The sequence below is a fragment of the Megalops cyprinoides genome, chromosome 3, assembly GCF_013368585.1.
Source record: "Megalops cyprinoides isolate fMegCyp1 chromosome 3, fMegCyp1.pri, whole genome shotgun sequence".
Lineage (NCBI taxonomy): Eukaryota > Metazoa > Chordata > Actinopteri > Elopiformes > Megalopidae > Megalops > Megalops cyprinoides.
The window spans coordinates 28,085,769-28,103,957 of record NC_050585.1 but is presented as its reverse complement, the minus strand read 5'-3'; the positions used below and the strand labels follow the sequence as shown (position 1 = coordinate 28,103,957).

At 41.2% G+C, this 18,189-nt stretch overlaps 1 protein-coding gene across 1 annotated transcript in view; it reads right to left on the bottom strand.

The window, feature by feature from the left end:
* Positions 1-202: 202 nt before the first annotated feature.
* The window catches only part of glra4b (glycine receptor, alpha 4b), a 40,317-nt gene continuing 22,330 nt past the window's right edge, over positions 203-18,189 (bottom strand). Inside the window, exons 2-10 of the mRNA XM_036524243.1 lie at positions 16,136-16,266; positions 15,118-15,185; positions 13,724-13,947; positions 12,786-12,868; positions 5,617-5,754; positions 5,270-5,484; positions 4,733-4,882; positions 3,012-3,122; positions 203-506 (exon numbers count right to left, since the gene is read on the bottom strand). Coding sequence (XP_036380136.1) covers positions 213-506; positions 3,012-3,122; positions 4,733-4,882; positions 5,270-5,484; positions 5,617-5,754; positions 12,786-12,868; positions 13,724-13,947; positions 15,118-15,185; positions 16,136-16,266 — 1,414 coding nt within the window. The 3' untranslated portion in view covers positions 203-212. The remainder of the gene's footprint in view (positions 507-3,011; positions 3,123-4,732; positions 4,883-5,269; positions 5,485-5,616; positions 5,755-12,785; positions 12,869-13,723; positions 13,948-15,117; positions 15,186-16,135; positions 16,267-18,189) is intronic.

Below are 18,189 nucleotides of genomic sequence, written 5' to 3'. Positions count from 1 at the left end.
GTTCTGATTGGACGCTCCCACTTTGAGAGCCTGAGGAGTGGCTCTGGTCCACAGAATCTCATTTTTTATGTCACTGTAACAGAAAGTTTCTAAAATACATGGTCTTTTTTTTTGGAGATTTTACTCTTTTGATTTTAAGAAGCAGTTCAAGCCATATTGAAAATGAATGTAGAGATTGTTTTAAGAATGGTTTGGAGGAGGGTAGAAGCAGGTTACAAGGCTGCGTGGATGTCTTCGTGTCGCAGGACTTTGTAGGTGATCCAGTAGAAAATGTTGAAAATGAGGAAACTCAACGGGAAGACAGCCCTGGATATGGTGTCGATCCGCTTGGCCCGGTCCACGAACCTCTTGCGGAGAGAGTCGCTGTCATACAGGGCGGACATGGGCGGCGGGGTAGTGAAGACGGTGGCGCCCTCCACGGCCGACCCGTCTTTCCCCTGCAGGCAGTGGCCCAGTCCATAACCGCGGAAGTAAAACCCACGGCTGTCCCGCACCAGCTCCTCTTCCTGGAAAAAGGGGAACAGGAAATCAACAGATGTGTTCATTGGTACCCTTTTTTCATGATGCATTTCAGTGTGTTCTTTTTGCTCCACCTGTTTCTCGTTGCTTCTTGGGTTTCCAGCCTTTTACAAGCATGTTTACAAACAGTGCAAGTAGAATGCAAAAAAAAAAGAAAATGTCCTCTTGTCCAAAGAAAGCTAGTCTCAATGATATTTGAAGTTTGACAAGTACGTAGTGTTTTGCTTTTAAAGGGGGAGTAGCTACATATCCCATGACAAAATCACAGAATGGATAACTTTATCAAAGACACATGAAGGTATTACACATGAAACCACGGCTGTGAAAACACCATGCCATTTGTACGCAAGTGAGCTTTTAATTACTGAAGGGAATAAAATTAACCTTTCGTTCTCTCAGTGGACACAGGACACTAGCTCTATCTCCAATTGAAATAATGGACCTCTCAAAATGCCAGCATATCAAATCAGGCTCTAAAGAGAAATCCACAGTAAGCGTTTGCCTTTTGATGGATGGCATGGCACTTCTTCCCTCTGACTGTGAGCCCCCATTCAGAATATGCACTGGCATATTAATAGCCTGCAGAGCTAAGCTTTGACATTCCCCTGACACCTTGAGAGATGCAGTTTGGCAGGGCAAGCATAGATGTGGTATTTAAATTGGATAATTAGCAGTCTCCACGGCAGGCCCCGTGTGACGTGACCCCCGTGCCTCCATCTCCCTGACCCTCACAGCTCTGTGGTACTATACGTAGCTATTAACCTCTCCACAGAGTGGTTCAGGCCTGCAGTGGAACACCAGCCAGAGGACGGGCTCTGTATCACAAATGGCAATTTCTCACTGAACCATTTCACAAGCGTTTTCAACCCTTTCTCCAAACAGCAAGCTCATTGCCTCTGGTTGGGATCTCTGTCCCCTGTCCATCTTGGTCTTTGGTGACACACTGCCCTTTCTGGTATCCCAGCCAAATCGGCAGGTTTTGTCCTGTCAACATGTGGCATCTGCTGTCTGCACATATTGTGGTCCAGTTGCTGCCTTGACTTTTTAATTAAAAATTATACCCTTCTCTCGGGGATGAGGTGTTGAAGCACCTGGTGTGGAGTATTTGATTAGACCCTTGATTTCCACCTAACTCCTCCAGTACATCATGTGCTGAACTCTAATGATACATTTCAGAAGAGATAATAGGTGCTCATCCTTTCAGGGCAGCTTGTAATGGTTCCCGCAGGGTAGCTTCACTTCAGACTGCTGCTTGATCTCTGAGGATAGTCGTTACTGCAAACAAGTCACTGTTGCTGTGTAGGTTTTTGCTTTACACTTACCACCAAAACCAATATATGCAGCCTTTCTGCAAAGGTTTATTCACAAAAGTTGTGTAAAAGGCCATTAATAGCCATATGGATTACTATAATTCTGGCAGAAAACAACAACTAAAGCCAACTGCACAGCTTTGTTCCAAATTATGACACATTAGCAAACTCAGATTTGGAAATTTTACTGGCTGTGGACTGACTAGACCATGTCATAATCCTAACTAATTTTCATCAGAGTTTTTCATTTTTGGTTGAGAAAAACATCCCATTCCATTCTCAGGTTGTTCAACCATTAACAATTTTATTTTCCATTCATACTCAAGCAGAAAGGCAACTCCAGTGAAAGGACCTTTAATTTATTTTGAAAAACTGAATACATTCTATTTTGCCACAGGTGGGATAGCGCCTAAGGGAGTTGCAGTTGAACAGAAAAAAATGTCCTGTTGTTAGCCAACAGTGACCTTAATTTCCTGGTTGATGGCTTGAATATACTGTTGATAAAATAAATGAAGGAAGTCGACATGAACAGCAGGGGCTCCATTCATAATTAAAACTCCATTCTCTGGACTGGGACAAAACCACTCAGATTGTCCTGAAAATTAATTCATTCATAGCTGCTTCACAAAAAAATAAATACAAAAACAGCCAAACCAGATAGAGGAACACAAGTGAGAAGGTGGGGATCAGGGGACAATAACACAGCGCACAACACAAAAACAATGCAAAACTAGCTATGAACATAAATTAATGTCCAGATACATGCACATTGTGCACTAACACAATCAGGCATTCCAAACCATTTCAAACAAACAGCCTTTTCAAGCTTAATTTTCAAGGTACTAGTGGGCTAGGTGGAAGGTTTTGCTAATTTGGTATTGCATGAAATCGGAAAACCGATGGCATGAACAGAAATCTATCTATCTATCTATCTAAGTAAATCCAATTTGTCTGATATTTTTTAGAGTGAAGCTGGGGTTATTTAAGTACTCTTACATGGACATACCTCTGAAACACCTCTGAGGGAGAATGGTGAGGAAGAGGGAAGTGCATTGGGGAAAGGGGTACTGAGGCTGATGGTGGTGGTGTGGGGAGGGGTTGTGGACATCTGGAGGTCTTTGGGGGAGGGACACTGACACGTGCCGGAAATGCTACACTTGGGGACAGAAGGGTGCGTTTTACCCTGGCGCAGGTGCTGCAGTGCTGGTGCAGGTTCCCATAGGTGGAGCCGTTGCCCGGCAGGTCGTTCACTTTCCGCAGTGACTCGACGCTTCCCGGTTGGCTAGCCAGGATCTCCAGTGGGAGCCATGCAGGTAGACAGATTGGCATAATGTGATTTAAAAAAACACCTGATCTCCATGTGTGGCTAACACGTTAAGTGCGCCCCAGGTTAAAAGAATCTGTTTCTGATTTGCTCTGGGTAAATGGCGACTCAGCCATGAATAGAATGCATGGTGAAGCATGAGACCAAGCAGGGGACTCTGTCTTGCTTTTGTTACTGGATCCCTTCAAAGAGACCACTGGCCTCTGTAACTGTCACTGATTGACATAACACCTCAGTGAAACTAACTGATGAGAATGCAGTACCCCATTTCCAGGCCCACGTCATTATTATGAAAGATATGAGAGTTTATGTTCTAATGGAAAGGAGGAACACTGGCGGAAAGCCAAGCAGAGTAGAAAAATGGCAGTCAGGATGGCTGATATGTTGTTATCTGAATCACAGGGATATTGTACAGCAAACGGAGAACGCTTTCTCCAGATGATAAGCGTTGACTGGAAAATGGAGACGGAGCCTGAGAAGACAAGGCCAATGCGATATCTGAGCCAGCAAGTTCGCTGGAGCTGACGCAAATCGGCGGCGTGAATAAAAAACTTGGCGAATCTCGACAGTCAGATAAAAGCGTCACACGAAGCAGAAAGTGTTTTTGGAAATCTGCGCCTGTGAGCGGCTGTGGGCATGAGAGACAGAATGAACATCTGTTGCAGATGTAATCTTATAGTGGCGCATCTGGCTCCCTCCGCCACTTGCTCCCACTCCTCTCTGTGTCAGCGTCTCAAGGGAATGTGATGAGATTAAGGGAGGAGATTGGCAACGTTGCGGACTGAAGTGATGATTTTAAGGATGAGAGCCTGGGCAAGATTGCATTCTAGTGTTCTTCAAGGCAGTCACTGAGTAAATGAGAGGGAGGCCAGTATTGATTAATCCTGGTCAGTGGCTAGGGCGCTTCATCAGCCAAACAACATCTCACTCAGCCAGAGGCCAAGCATCAATACTGCCATTATTGAATACTCGGTACTCCATAACTTTGGCAGGGAGTAATTGTGGCACTGATCTGTGGGTGTGGAAAGGAGAAGGCCATTGTAACGGCACAAGTATCTGTCTCAAAAGGATTCATTGCTTGGACAGAGTGCGAGGGAAGCCAGCTACAGTAGCTTCAGAAGTTTTCACATTCTGATCTTCAGAGCAAAGTCCAGTTTCTCATGCCCAGCATCACTTCTCAATTCATTCCTGGGTAATCTGCAAGTTCTAGTAACTATGAAGAACCTATGAGATTTTCTGCTTACACCAAAGCCAAATCTTATGCAAGACCTTTATCATTTTTATTGTTCTGCCAATTAAGTGCCTGAATAATATTATGATCACTGCACTACTGTGGCATAAGGACAGCAGCTGTTGACCTCAGATAACCAGTACAACCAGCTTTGATAAGGGAACACATCATCTGAATTCCATGTAGGCTACTGAAACCAAGAGATCTGTACTCTCTCTCCCAACCTATGCTGTGGCACCTAGGTGTATATTACCATGCTGGGCATGTTAGTCAACACCTCTACTGGACAACAGGGTCAATAGGAATGTTGAAACAAGAGGAGTAATGTCTGGCGGAGTTCACACTCACTATTCTCTGTCTGCGATGCTTCTTCCTCAGCCGGATGAACTCTTTGTGCTGCCGTGAGACAAAGTTGACAGCAGCATACTCCAGAAGGGCGGCGAACACGAACAGTAGGCACACCGCCATCCAGATGTCGATAGCCTTCACGTAGGACACCTGCAGTACATCAGGTCACAAAACTGTCAAGAGTCATCACTGGCTCCTGTGATAGTCATCTGATGAAGACAGGCTTGGATCTAACAATTAATCTTGTACGATACACACTGCAAGTTTGGAGTCTTGCCATGGAGAGAACAAATGCTTCTCTTGTTAATTCAGCTGAGACTTTTTGCTGAGTGGATTGCTTGTTGCAGGCCATAATCCTGTCTTCTTTTTATACATCTGTGCGCAGGCACTAAGGCAACAGATAAAGAGTCCTAAAATCAAACTGAAAACCTGTAGTTCATGGTGTTATTTGTTGATGCTGCTGTGGTTGATCACAGTGGCTTGAAACCTGATCTTACATGAGGTAATGGAGTGTTGGGGTCAGGTGATTTCTCTTACTTTGGGAAGAGAGGCCCGTGAGCCAGAGCTCTGGGTTGTCATGGTGAGCACCGTGGTGATACCCAGGCCCACCCGGGCTGGCGCTGCATCCATGTTAATCCAGAAGGACACCCAGGACAAGATGACAATCAACAAGCTGGGGATATACATCTGGATCAGGTAGTAGCCCATCTGCCGCTCTAAGTGGAACTTCACCTCGATGCAGGTGAATTTGCCTGCAGCCAGAGGGAAACATAGGTCAAGACTGGGGCAGATGCTGTAGCATCTTTCACTGTTGAGTTCACCTCACCATTCAATGGCCTTTAAATAATGGAATTCTTCAATTTCCAAGGAGTGACAGGTTCTACCTGTGTTGTAGTGCTTGGTGCAATAGCCCAGGTCCTTCTCCTCTTTCAGGACAAATTGGGGGAGCATCAGATCTTCAGCTACCTGCACAGGGCTCACATCCAGCCACTCAAAGATTAAGTCGTTCATGGTGTAGCCAACTGGAGAGAGGGACAGAGAAAGATCCAGAGAAGAGAAACAGGTTAGTCTAAGTACCTGAAGGTTTGTCCAGAAACCTGGTGCAAAGACACATGTTATTAGCATGCTTCTGCATGAGTACCCGAGATGTTTGCACAGGGATCAGGCTAGCTCAGTAATAAATGCAGAGATTCATGTCAGCGCTTACAGATGTTCTGATCACAGAGGACACTAGCTATAAATCTGTCAGATTCACTTCTAATGATTCAAGAACAAGACTGCAGTATTCTTCAATGTTCATCCATCTGATGTGTTGACACAACACTCACATCTCTGATCCTTCTGTCCTTCTGCGGAAAGCCATATTACGGGCCCATTTAAAATGCATGAAGCAGGCAATAACATCGTGGAGTGCCTGACACATGTGAATAACACCAATATCTATGTAAACCCCTTGTGGTATGAGTTACAACCACATCAATAATTCAAGTTGTCATTCATCATTTCCACCAGCCACCAGGGAACAATAAAAGAAGACTCACAAGAACAGGCATCTTTTTTTTTTTTTTTTAAAAAAAAAAAGATATTTGGTGTCATTCAAAATACTCCAACTCAAATTGAAACAGACATTAACTTTTTTGGATACAGTGGGGAGTTCTCAGTGACTCATGGTATTAAATGCACATTTATTTTAAAATCTTAAATTTGAGAAATGTTGCCTACAACACATCTGGTTGATCATAACAGTGCCTGATATTCTGATGTTGCTTGTGTCATGTGGTCCTTTCTCTTTCGTGTTTGGTAACCCACCTTGATTCACATAATGTTGTCACATGCAATTCATATGTTGTTACATATGAAATTATCTGGATCACGCTCATTCCATTCTCTCACATTCAAAGATTTTTGCAACCAGTTATGAAAAATACTGTTTTATTTTTCAGTTTGAGTTGCTTTTCAGTGATTGGGTAACAAAAATGATATGACACAAACTATGTATTAGGTAATCTGTGCTGCTTAGAAAAATCACATTTAAAGATTAATGTAAAAGCACTGCACAGAGCAAAGTCACATATTGGGAAAAAAAGAATTGTATTCTAGAAAACATGAGGGTTACATTCATTCACACTCCTGCAGTTAGTATTTTGTAAATTCTCCTCTGGAACCAGATTAACCTGATGAAAGGCTTCATGAATTTCTGACATTTATGAGAGCAGTTACTTCAGACAAGTTGGTCTAGGTCCTTCAGATCATTCGTTTTTTGCTTGTGAACTGCTTTCTTGAGTTTGAACTATAAAGGTTTGATTGCATTGGGGTCTGGATATTCAGATAACAATGTTTCAAACTGCCATTCAGCCGTAGTTTGACAAATTCAAGTTGCCTCTTGTAGTCTGCCTTTAGAAGAAGCTTCTTCCTTGCAACCTGACTGCCACATTTAGGCAGATGATGTTGAAAGGTACTAGTCTATTGTGGAGCTGTTTGGTAGTTGTTGACCAAAGGTCTCACAGCCTGCTGTGGGAAGATACACGTAGGTCTTCTCTCTGGCAGGGTTGCCACTTTACCAGCCTTAAATATCTTTATAAAGAACGCTGCAGTGGAAATTGGTAGATTTTTGTGAATTCTTTTATTGCCATCTCCCAAATTGTGGAGGTCAATGACCATTTGCCTGCAGTCTGCAGTGACCTCTCTGACCTTAATCAAGCTGACGTTACAAATGAATTTCTACTGGGTGTTACCTTTTATACCCTAAAGAAACAGGAAACCTTTGGAGGTCTCTACATATTTCCAGGAGCTTCTATTGAACTTCCAAAAAGAAGTATATGAATAGATTTTTTCAGAATAAATTATAGCTATTTGTGAAGAATGTGCATTTACTTTGTGCAAGGATTTTGAAATTAAAGTGTAGCATTTTTAAGCAGAAAAATATCCAAAACACACAATATCTCTATTCTGTTAAGTTTCGATTCTGTTTAATTGGGGATATGAATAAATATGGAAGGCAATGCATGTATTTGACAGAATCCTTGCCTTACATCACAGAGATATTTTTGGATGTGGTTAAGTCCAGTATCTCTGAGTTATTACTGGCAAAATCTGATTTAGGCATATCAGAGAAATCTATATAATCTAACAAGTAAAGGGACAATCTTCCATGAAATCAGAATGTGATTCATGGATGATTCTTTGATCTATTTGTGCAGCAAGTACCTGATCTACAGTATATTCAGTAAATGTACATGCGTTATTGTGGGAGTCATATCCTCTCTTCCAACGCATTCCTGAGACTTTTCAAACATGAACTTTTCAGTAAATTCCCTGTACTTCAGGAATTACTCCATTGATAGACCATCGGGTCCAGGGGATTCACCCTTGTACATCAAATGTATTTATTTCTCAATTTTCTCAATGAAGACGTGAGATACACCTGTTAATTTAATCCAGTAAAGTCTTAAATGTGTTGCATAGAATGTTTACAATTATCCTGCTCAGATTTCAACAATGAAATTTTCCATAAAAAGGAATGAATTGGATATTCAATAAGGATTTAGAAACTATATCATTCATTCCGAGGCACAACACGGCCGTTTGAGTGTATTTTTGTTCAAGGGCAAAAAATCAAAAAAAGCAGAAACCCAGGTTTCTTTCTCCTTCCTCATGCCCTAGACCTCACTAAGACAACTTTTGCTCATTCCAGATACATTCATTCCATTACATGTAGTTCTCTTTCCTTCTATTCACCATTCTCTGTCTTTAACAGTATGTTCAATCAGAAACTGTTTGCTTTGTTTTACAATGGGCACTGAATTTTGGTATTTGTTTTGTATGATACATACAATGGTGATGCACCGACTGTTTGATGTGATATTACAAGGAAACACAACTGTAAAATCATCACAGGATAAAAATGAATTGGTCACCCTTTTAGTGATTCTCATATGTTGGTTACCAATGACAATGGATAAGCTTTGACCTTGAGCTGGTACGCTCCTAGGATTAGACTGCTAATGTTCACTGATGCATATGACATTGGTAAATCCAATTTAAGAGGTCTCTGGCTAGATGCTGATGGAACATTGAAACAGTAAGCTAGAAACCAGTCACTTGAGGTGTTCGTACCTTTGGCCAGAGTCCTAACACTTGCCTAAACAGAAATTCATACCCCCACAGGACCGCACAAGAAGTCTGCTTTAATCAGGAATGATTATGCTGCTGTAATAGCCTTGTCAGGTAATAGACCTCCTTAGTCTGTGCCATTTGCCAAGATTGCACTTCAGTTCCAGGGATGCCTAATTGCAACCGGAGAGCAATGTGTTCTCTGCGTAGAATTATTATGGGCATACTGAGAATAGGGAACTGGTTGAATATCTGTCTATTGCCACAAATACATTCATCACTCTCTCCCTGACTGACTGGTGCGCACTGGTGGGAAGAATTGAAATATGCACACACACTGCAAGCAATATCCCACATGAGCAAATTTCTCTCCATTGAAACAGAAAAATAAAATTGCTTTAGGGATTGGCACGCAAGTACATCTATAACTTGACTTATTCATCTGTTTGGCATGAATATCGAACTCCGGGACTGGTGAGAAAGCCTATGAGGCATTTTGGCAAGAAAGGAGGAATTATACTGTAATGTTTTGCGTGTGTGTGTGTGTGTGTGAGTTTGTGTGGGTGTTTGTGTTTCAAGAAAACCCCATTTTCTTGAAAGTGGGGTTTGTCATAAAACAGACAACCCAAAATGTAGTGCCATCATTGATGTTCTAGATGAACAGACATGCTAATGTACAGGGCGTTAGCTACAGATTTTTTGTATGCATGATAGCTAATGGAAACTTGCAGTCATATCTGGGTTATGAACATGCAGGTACTGTATCTCATACTGTATCTCAAACTGGCATGCTATGGATAGCTACTGTATTTGTGGCATAAGATCTGTATCAATAAAACATATGTGTAACAACAGTATCAACAGGGGTTGCAGCCCTCTGCAGGAATCTTGCCTTGCATTTGACTTTAAACAAGAAACTGCAAGAAGAAGCTTTACTTCTGAGCTTTACTCCTGCTGTCATTGTTGGGCAAGGTACACAGCTGATTGACAAATCTTAGGACTAAATGATGTCAGTCAGCAATTTCTCCATTGACCTTTTTATGAAGGATAGCAAATCAGATTGGAACAAAACAATGTGCCTGGGATGTTTTTTTTTTTTTTTTGGTAACCCACGCCTTGATGATGATGCCTTCATTTCTGATTCTTTTTTTTCCATGCAATGTAATTTAAAAAATGTCCTAATTTCACTTTCGATTTTAACTTGTTAGAACAAGGCAGCTAAGTATTCGTTGTGAAATAAATCTCATTTTAATATCACAGTTCAAGAAGAATACTCCATTGTTTTAGTTATGTACTGAAAACTCACTCATAGAATTCCAGCAGAACAATTTAAGTTTCAATTATGAACAAGCAGTGCATACTTCAGACATTTCCTGAATATTTCAAGCCTTTACAGATTTTTCTTTTTTCATTCTTGATGAATGTGAGGTTATTACACATATAAGCTCCATCCATTGAATAAATCTCACCCACGATGGTAGAAATTAAACACTGTGAGTGTGTAAGCATCTCTGCTTTTGTGACATTCAGTGAACGTACGGCTATCCTGCTAAAATGTAGGAGTTCGGAATGTTTTGTCACTGGCTAACAGGGAAATTTCTGCAAATGCCAGGTGTAGTTGAAAGTGTAGGTCATAGAATCCACAGATAGAAAGTTGTGGACGAATCTGACATTTTGGTTTAGAGCCTGTCTGCAAGCAGCACAGGCATATCAAATATAAGAAACTCACAGTTGCAACTACAGGTCACCTGACACAGACTGTGTATTGAGGTAAAACTGAAATAGACATGTCCTGGGCTCCCAAATTCACTTGCCTGTTAAGGCGCTTGTCCTGAGGGCAGGGTGAGCCTTATGGTCTGGGTTCAATCCCATTCATCTCATCAGCCAGCAATGACTGGGAATCTAATCATGGAACTTTGGTTGGAGCATCTGCATAGTGATATCACCTTGGACAGGTGATTGCCTGAGGCTTTTTGAAGCACAAAGCCAAACGCCTAGTGGAGTATTTGCTGTGATTTGGACAGGGAGGCAGCATCCGGACTGAATAACGTGGACGGAGCATCACTTCTTGACCTCTCTTTGGTTCTCTGGATGCAAGGAAATGAGCTAAAGAAGCCTGTACCTCTGCTTAAGGGTACAAGTTACTGCGGCTGTCAAGGCCTGAGAAGTAGGCTTTGCTGCCATAACACACCCCAGACCCCAGTCTACCTTATCCTGTTTTATGGCACAATGTAGGAACTCGTCCAAGACAAACATTGATCCAAGTTCTATTCTCAGAATTGTCTCTGATCCCCATGAACAGTTTATCCTGCAGCTCAAAGGGAAGCAATATGTCACAAGGGTTGATTTGCCTCAACAGATGTGAAAGACACTTAGTTCTAGATATCCATTTGGGAAAACTTTGTCCATTTTGCCTCTGAAAACAAGGCATTTGAGTATTGTGTCCTTGCTTTCAGTTTGTTGCTCACATCTCAAGCCCTCACAAAGTGCATGGAGGCTGTATTAGGCCCACTGGACCTATTGGAGTTCTCAGTTACCTGAACAACTGGCTGATACACATTGTGAAGCAACACATTGTCAACATGCAGGTGTGATGGTTTGCGCTCCTACTCAACATTTCAGAAATTGGCTGAGCCCCAGAGAGCAAAATTCTTGGGTGTGTTCCTGGACTCTCAAATCATGACTGTTTCTCTGACTCCTCTTAAAGCCTGCCTTTCCTACTTTTGCTTCCATGGCAAAGCTTTATGGCAAATGTAACACAACAGTATGGGTTATCACTAGGTCTGCCTAATGAATTCTTTATGATGACTTGCCTGTTCAGGTATAAGGGCACAAATACCCTCCTGCATGGGACATGGAGCAAGTATTGAGAGCCCTCATGGATGCCCCATTGGAGTTGCTAGATTCTGTCAAGCTGAAGAAGACTTCAGTTAGCACAGCTTTCTTTCCTGCCATAGCATCAGCTAAAACGATTACATGTACTGTTTATTCATGAGGACTGCTGCATGGTTAACATTATTTCAAAACATGGCATTTTTCCACAAATTTTACTCCAGATCACCTTTAAAATAAATGCTGTTTAGTTAAATTAGATATAAAGTGATATTTTGTTTGGAAAGTGTTGGAAAAATATGCATTAAAATAAAAGTTTTGTCACATTTAGCAACACAAATAGGAGTGGAAGTGACCTTTATCAAGTGAGTACTTCATACTCTATTAGGAGCCAATATGTTGAATTACTTTATTTATTCAATCATGACCTCTCTTTTCTCCCACTCCAGATATGGAACCACCTGGCAACATTTAAAATCTGTAGATTCATATTGCCTATTTCTCTCAAGAAGTCAAATCTCTTAAAGAGAATGTCTGTATCATCCCAGATCTTCTTTTCTACAGTCCTCATTTGCATTGGCTTTACATGGCCATGCTGTGTTTGTAATATGTATATAATATGTGAGGGGTATGTTATGGTTTTTACCCTAATTACTTTTATTAGATCCTGGAGGTGTCATTATGTTGGTACCTTGTTTTTATATTAATGGTGTATTCATATAAAATATTTTCTTCCGGGAAATGTACCAAAATACATTATATAATCTAGGTTTGTTTTATAAAATATTCATTTGGTTTGATAAAGTATTAAATTATTAAATTTTTATCTCAGATAACAGATAATAAATGACTTAATGATAACATGAATTAATATCTTTTTGGGGAAATCAATGTACGTGCAGAAGTAAAAAAGATGTATGCTATGTTTCAAGATCCTACACTTCCTGTGATTTTCATGTGTATTCCTGTTGACAACAAAGGAAAACTTTTTCACAAACCTGGAACTTTGTTGTGTGGAGGGAAATGGAGGAAAATGGGAAATAAGAAGTAAAAGAAAAGAAAAAGAAAAACAAACAAGCAACAACAAAACAAACAAAGCGGGACTCACAGCTTTCAAGCTGCATAGTGCAGGTCTGAATATCCATAGGGAAATTCTTCAGATCCATGGGGCAGGACAGGATCAGCGTCAGCCTGAGAGACACAGCAAGGGAAGAGCAGGAAGCGGCAGAGAGACAAGAGCAGTAAGCACTGGGGTGAGGGGTTGGAGGGCCAGTGAGAGAGAGGAAGGCGGATTACACCGTACTGAGAGAAACGGAAGCAGAGAAGGAGGAAGGACAAATTCAGAGAAGGATTACACATACACTTCAAAGGACACATGTTGTGGTTTGAAGGTGTAACTCTGAAAAGCGGAGAATATTGTGAAAGAGACCTTGAGGTGCGGCCTTAGTCAACACAGACCTGCAATTATGGCAAAGTAATTGCCAGACACATTTTTCTTTCTGTTTATTGCTCTGCTCTCCCATTTAGCTTTCATACATCCATGGGGAGGAATAAGACCTGTTAAAGACCCTGGGTGGAAAATATGCGTAATTATCCACTAGAAGGCAATGCAAGGCTCTGTGGAAGTGACTTCAATTTTTTGTGATTACAGCACTTGCCACAAATTACTCTTGACAGGTATATGAAGTCCTTAACTAAGAGAATTGCCACACATATCTTCAGTGCCCCAGGAAACTGGCACAAAGCAGGACGTTGAACCATTTGGATCATTATAATTGTGTAGCACCTATCTCAAGATGGGGTTCTTCATTTGAACAATAGTTTGGCAGTGAATGTAAGTTATTGCTGTGAAACACTTCACAGCGTGACCACTCAGCTTAAGTCCTCTATGTGCTGAAATGTGGCAAAGGGAAAAATCAGAACAATAGAAAAAAAAACAGGAATCTTTTTTGGGATACATGTTTGAAGGTGTAACATGACACCTAGCAAGGGTGACGGTGAATAACCTGCTGGAGCCCCCTTTGCACGGTTGGTGGTGGTGTATACCTGATGCTATACAATACATTGCCATTCTGGAAGATGCGCAGTAGCTTGTTGTCTGTGGTGACCTCGTGAAAGTTGGCACCCTTCTCATTCGCAAAGAACAGGTCTGGCTTCCAGATAGAGTCCAACATGGATGGGTCTAGGTCCAGGGAGTTGTCAGGGTACTCCTTGTAGGCCAGACGAGGGTCATTCCACTGTTGTCGTAAGAATACATTGAGACGGTAATCCTGCAAGATGGGGTCAATACAGGTCAATACTTTGTTACATTGCATGATTATAAATAACAATGTAACGTAATGATAATAATTAAAAAAATGTCATTTATGTTTCATTGCTACACTAAAGGCAGAAACACATATTAGTGATGAAGGTGGTAGAGTACTGGCAGAAGCGGGCTCTAGTGTAATGTGAGACATTGATGCTGTAGCCCTTATGTGGATTCCTTGAATGAAATGGTTTGTAATTGATCTGGATGGTCTGCAATTTTAGGGGAAGGTATCACAACAAACAGAGGAGATAGAATCCCATCAATCCTGCTTGATGGGGTAGAAAGCTGCTGCAAAACGCTATTCTGCAAGTCTGTTTTAACCTGTAATTTTTATCAACAGAGGGATGCCATTTGGACAGAGAAAGCCATTAGGGATATTAGCAAAGAGTTTAGTTGTAATAAGGAGGAATACAGTCATAGATCAACTAGGATGAATGGATGTCCACCTTGTGGTTTTGAAAAGCCAATCTCATATCCTGAGGCTTCAGGAAATGAAAGTGCAGAGAATGCATCAATCACAGCAAAGAGTTGGCTTTGGCATGCCACGCAGTGACATTATGAGTGGCCTCCTCATAAGCCGGGCTGTCCCTAGAGTAATCCTTCTTTGACTTTTGGTGTCTCCAGCACTCAGGGAAACATTTCTGCTGACCAGGTCATTCCCACTAAATGAAGACCTACATCATTTTTTTTTACCTCTTGCTTTTCAATCTCCTCAATTTTTCATTCTAATTGCAAGAAAGACAGTTCATTATCATCAGGTTAACTGAGACAGAACCTGGTGGTGTCTGCAGGTGCCTTCCCTATAGGTATCCTCTATAAAACACTAGTTAGAACACATCTTGCTGCTAAGATGACGAGGATTATAATTATTAATGGTAATTACTATTATTAATTCATTTATTTGGCACATGCCCTTATCTTAGGTGACTTACAGATCATTAGAAGATAAGATCAGTTTTGCCACTGTTCCAAGTTCCTGATATGGAAGCATTAGTATATTATTTTTCTTTTCTCTAATGTAATAATGTCCCAGAATGGGAACTTGTGACCCATTTTGAAGTATTTTTAACCTGCATGAATACATAAGCAGTATGTGAAATTAGTTATGATTTGGGGGTAGAGCTCTTACCATGGTTGTTTCTGTTATGGATCCAAAGCTGTTGATAAAGATGTTGCAAGTGACATTAACTGGAGGACCTGGAAAAAAAAAAACAAGCTTGTGAAGTCATTGTCTTCCCCTTTCCCCTCATTTCATACAAATCTGAAATCTCTACATTTTTCTTGAATGTCCATGGTAACAGCTTCATTTATGCTTTTCAGTATTTTTAAACAGATGTAATTACATTTCACAAGTAGCTAAATCACTCACCAAGATTGTTAAAATAATTTATTTTTTCACAGGGGATACTTTTTCGCAGGGCAATTTCAATGCAATAACATTTTGAATGCAAAATGGACACACATGTCCAAGTAAAACCTTTTTCATGTGAAAAACACCCCATTGGCCACATGGTTCATTTATTCACAAATGCCATAATTCATACTGATTAAGAACACAGCTGGCTGTACTTGAAATGCAAGGTGCTTTATTTATCATGCACATTTAGATGGTGTTGTATTTTTCAATTAGTTCCCATGGGTGTAATGAATATTTGAACTTCAGTCACTTTAAATATTTCATAATTTCATTTCCAAAGTGGGTATGTTTTATGCATTTTCTTTTTGCAACATAATATTTATAGATAATCAGAGGGGAATTACCTTGTGTGCGAGCTGGTGTTTTAGTGATATGGAACGAGCATGAAATATGTATGACTCCAGATGTGTTGCTGAGAAATCAAAGGGAAGAGGATGGGAGAGAATCTGCTGACTCCAGCACTGACAGAAACGCATACTTATCCAGGTCTGTGGGTTAATGCAAGAGCTGAATGCTGCCTTGTTTAAGTGAACCGGCATCAGAACAGGTTCCACTCTTTGTGCTGGGTAATTAAGTGTGAAAATGGCACAGCAAAAAATAGCTCTCCGTCATGGTAATGCTCAGCCAGGCTTCTCTCCCGTTTTGGGGACCAGCTCCTGTCCCATTTCTGGCAACGCTTAAGCTCCCCTTGTATTTCCAAGCATGTTCGGTTAGCTACCTGCCAGCCTACCTTTAAAGTTGGGCCTGATTCGGGCATCATACCCTGAGGTTCTTCCCATGAGCTTGTCCAGGAAGTCAGATGGTGACATGGGCTTTGCAGACCTGCTGGGTGACTTTATCTCTTCTTTACAAGAGCCAGGCCTGCCAGAAAAGTGCATAGAATAAACAGAGATAGACAGGAGCATTAGAATAAAAGAATCTTCAGTTTTTACTACAGCAGAGCTCAACATTGATCATTGCCCAGTTGCCTGGGGAAACAAATTTCACAGATCAGAATGTTTTGGCAACCATTTTGTGTTCCCTGTTTGGCTGTTGTGGCAATCAAAAAAAAGTAAATTATTTTTCCCTATAAATAAATTTGTTTCTTGTACAAATCACATGTGAATTTTTTGCTCTAACTACTTCATCTAGCGAGTCTGCACTTGATAGTACTGCTGCAAGTCAATATGTTAACACTGTGATTGGAATAACTAACGTATCTCTGATCTGCCCATGTCTGCGCTATGTATCATTCTTCATTAATGCACACATTTCAGTGTGACATGGCTCTACTGGCAAAGTTGCAGTTCATAGCCTTGTCATTAAGAAAACAAAAAACCCTTGCCAGCTACACATTTTATTTTTTCCTGTATATCTTACCATGTTGAATGTACCCTATTTCATTACAGGAAGAGTACTGTATCATTTGCTTTGAATTACTACCTTTGAGATTAAATTGCTGCATCTTCAACTCCACAAAGCTACTAGCAGGAAAAAGCAAGCTGCAGTAGTCTAGCAAGTGTGCTCATAGTTTTGCTGCCTCCCCACAAGAGAGGCACCAGGGAATTATTTATTGTATTAGCCTACACTGTGATGAGGCAAACTCATTTTATTTAGCTCTCTAACCTGGTTTCATTTCTAGCTAGTTGGCTAGCTATCTATCTTATGGCAATAAAAATAAAATTACAGCTGAACTTGCCAGTCTAGCAGAAAGAGATTCGTGTCAGCAATTTACCATTGTGGGGCAAGGGGGGGTCATATATAATGCTAAATAATGGCAACCGTATGGTCCATTCTGGCGACCAAAAACCGATGGCTGGTTGCACATTGTGGTAATCACATTTCAAAGTAAGTGTTGAGCCATGTATGTTATACACTGTTAGGTGAGTCTGGTTCTCACATGATTGCATGGGAAACTGTAGTCGTGGACTCAACACTTGGTCACAGTACAATGATATTTTCAAAGAAAGAAATTACGCAACACATGAGAACATACACAAAGAAAATATTGCTTTGATGGACTTGACAGATTGACATCTCTGTTAAAATACAACAGATTTCACGCCATGAAGGACAGAGCCATGATTCTGACTGCAGTATGGCTCAGCCTGCATGTGACAGCACGAAAATGGCCTTTCCACAGCCGGTGGGCCTCCCCACTGCGCCATTAACATTCCGCCCCATGCTTTTTATGAGATTGTTTGTAAAGTGGTCACGAACCACTGAGGGAGTTGTTCCCTCCATAAGGGTGTCCTGGGTTGTGTTCCGTGGTTATGGAGTTTCATGCGGTCTGGTCACAAGGTCTCTGTCTTTTTCCCTGAGCGCCCCTCTGCTGTTCGTTTGTACACACCATCCTTGCACTCAAAGCCCGGGGAACATGGGCCTGATTAGGGATCCTCTGGGTTGTGCTGCACATTGTACATTTGAAGAGTAAATAGGTTTCTGAGAAATGCGGTCACTGAACCTTCATATAGTGACCACTGATGTGATTTATGTGTTTTTATTCAATCAGGTCCCTTGACTTAGTCCTCAGTGCTCCAGTAATCACAGATTACGGAAGCAGAGACCTTGAACTATGGGCAGTTGAGTCTTTGTTCACCTGGGGGAGCCACAAAATTGCTTTTTAAACCAGATGTGGTTTTCTGTTTCACATCTCCTGTGGCATTTGGAGCACAATTCATGCAACACCAATAAATGCTCAACAAGTTTAAACAATGGACATTTGTTACGAAAATGGATTGAGCCCTTAAGAGTAGAGCTCCAGGTTTAATTCTGGGTCAACGTAATAGCTTGCTTACCTACAAA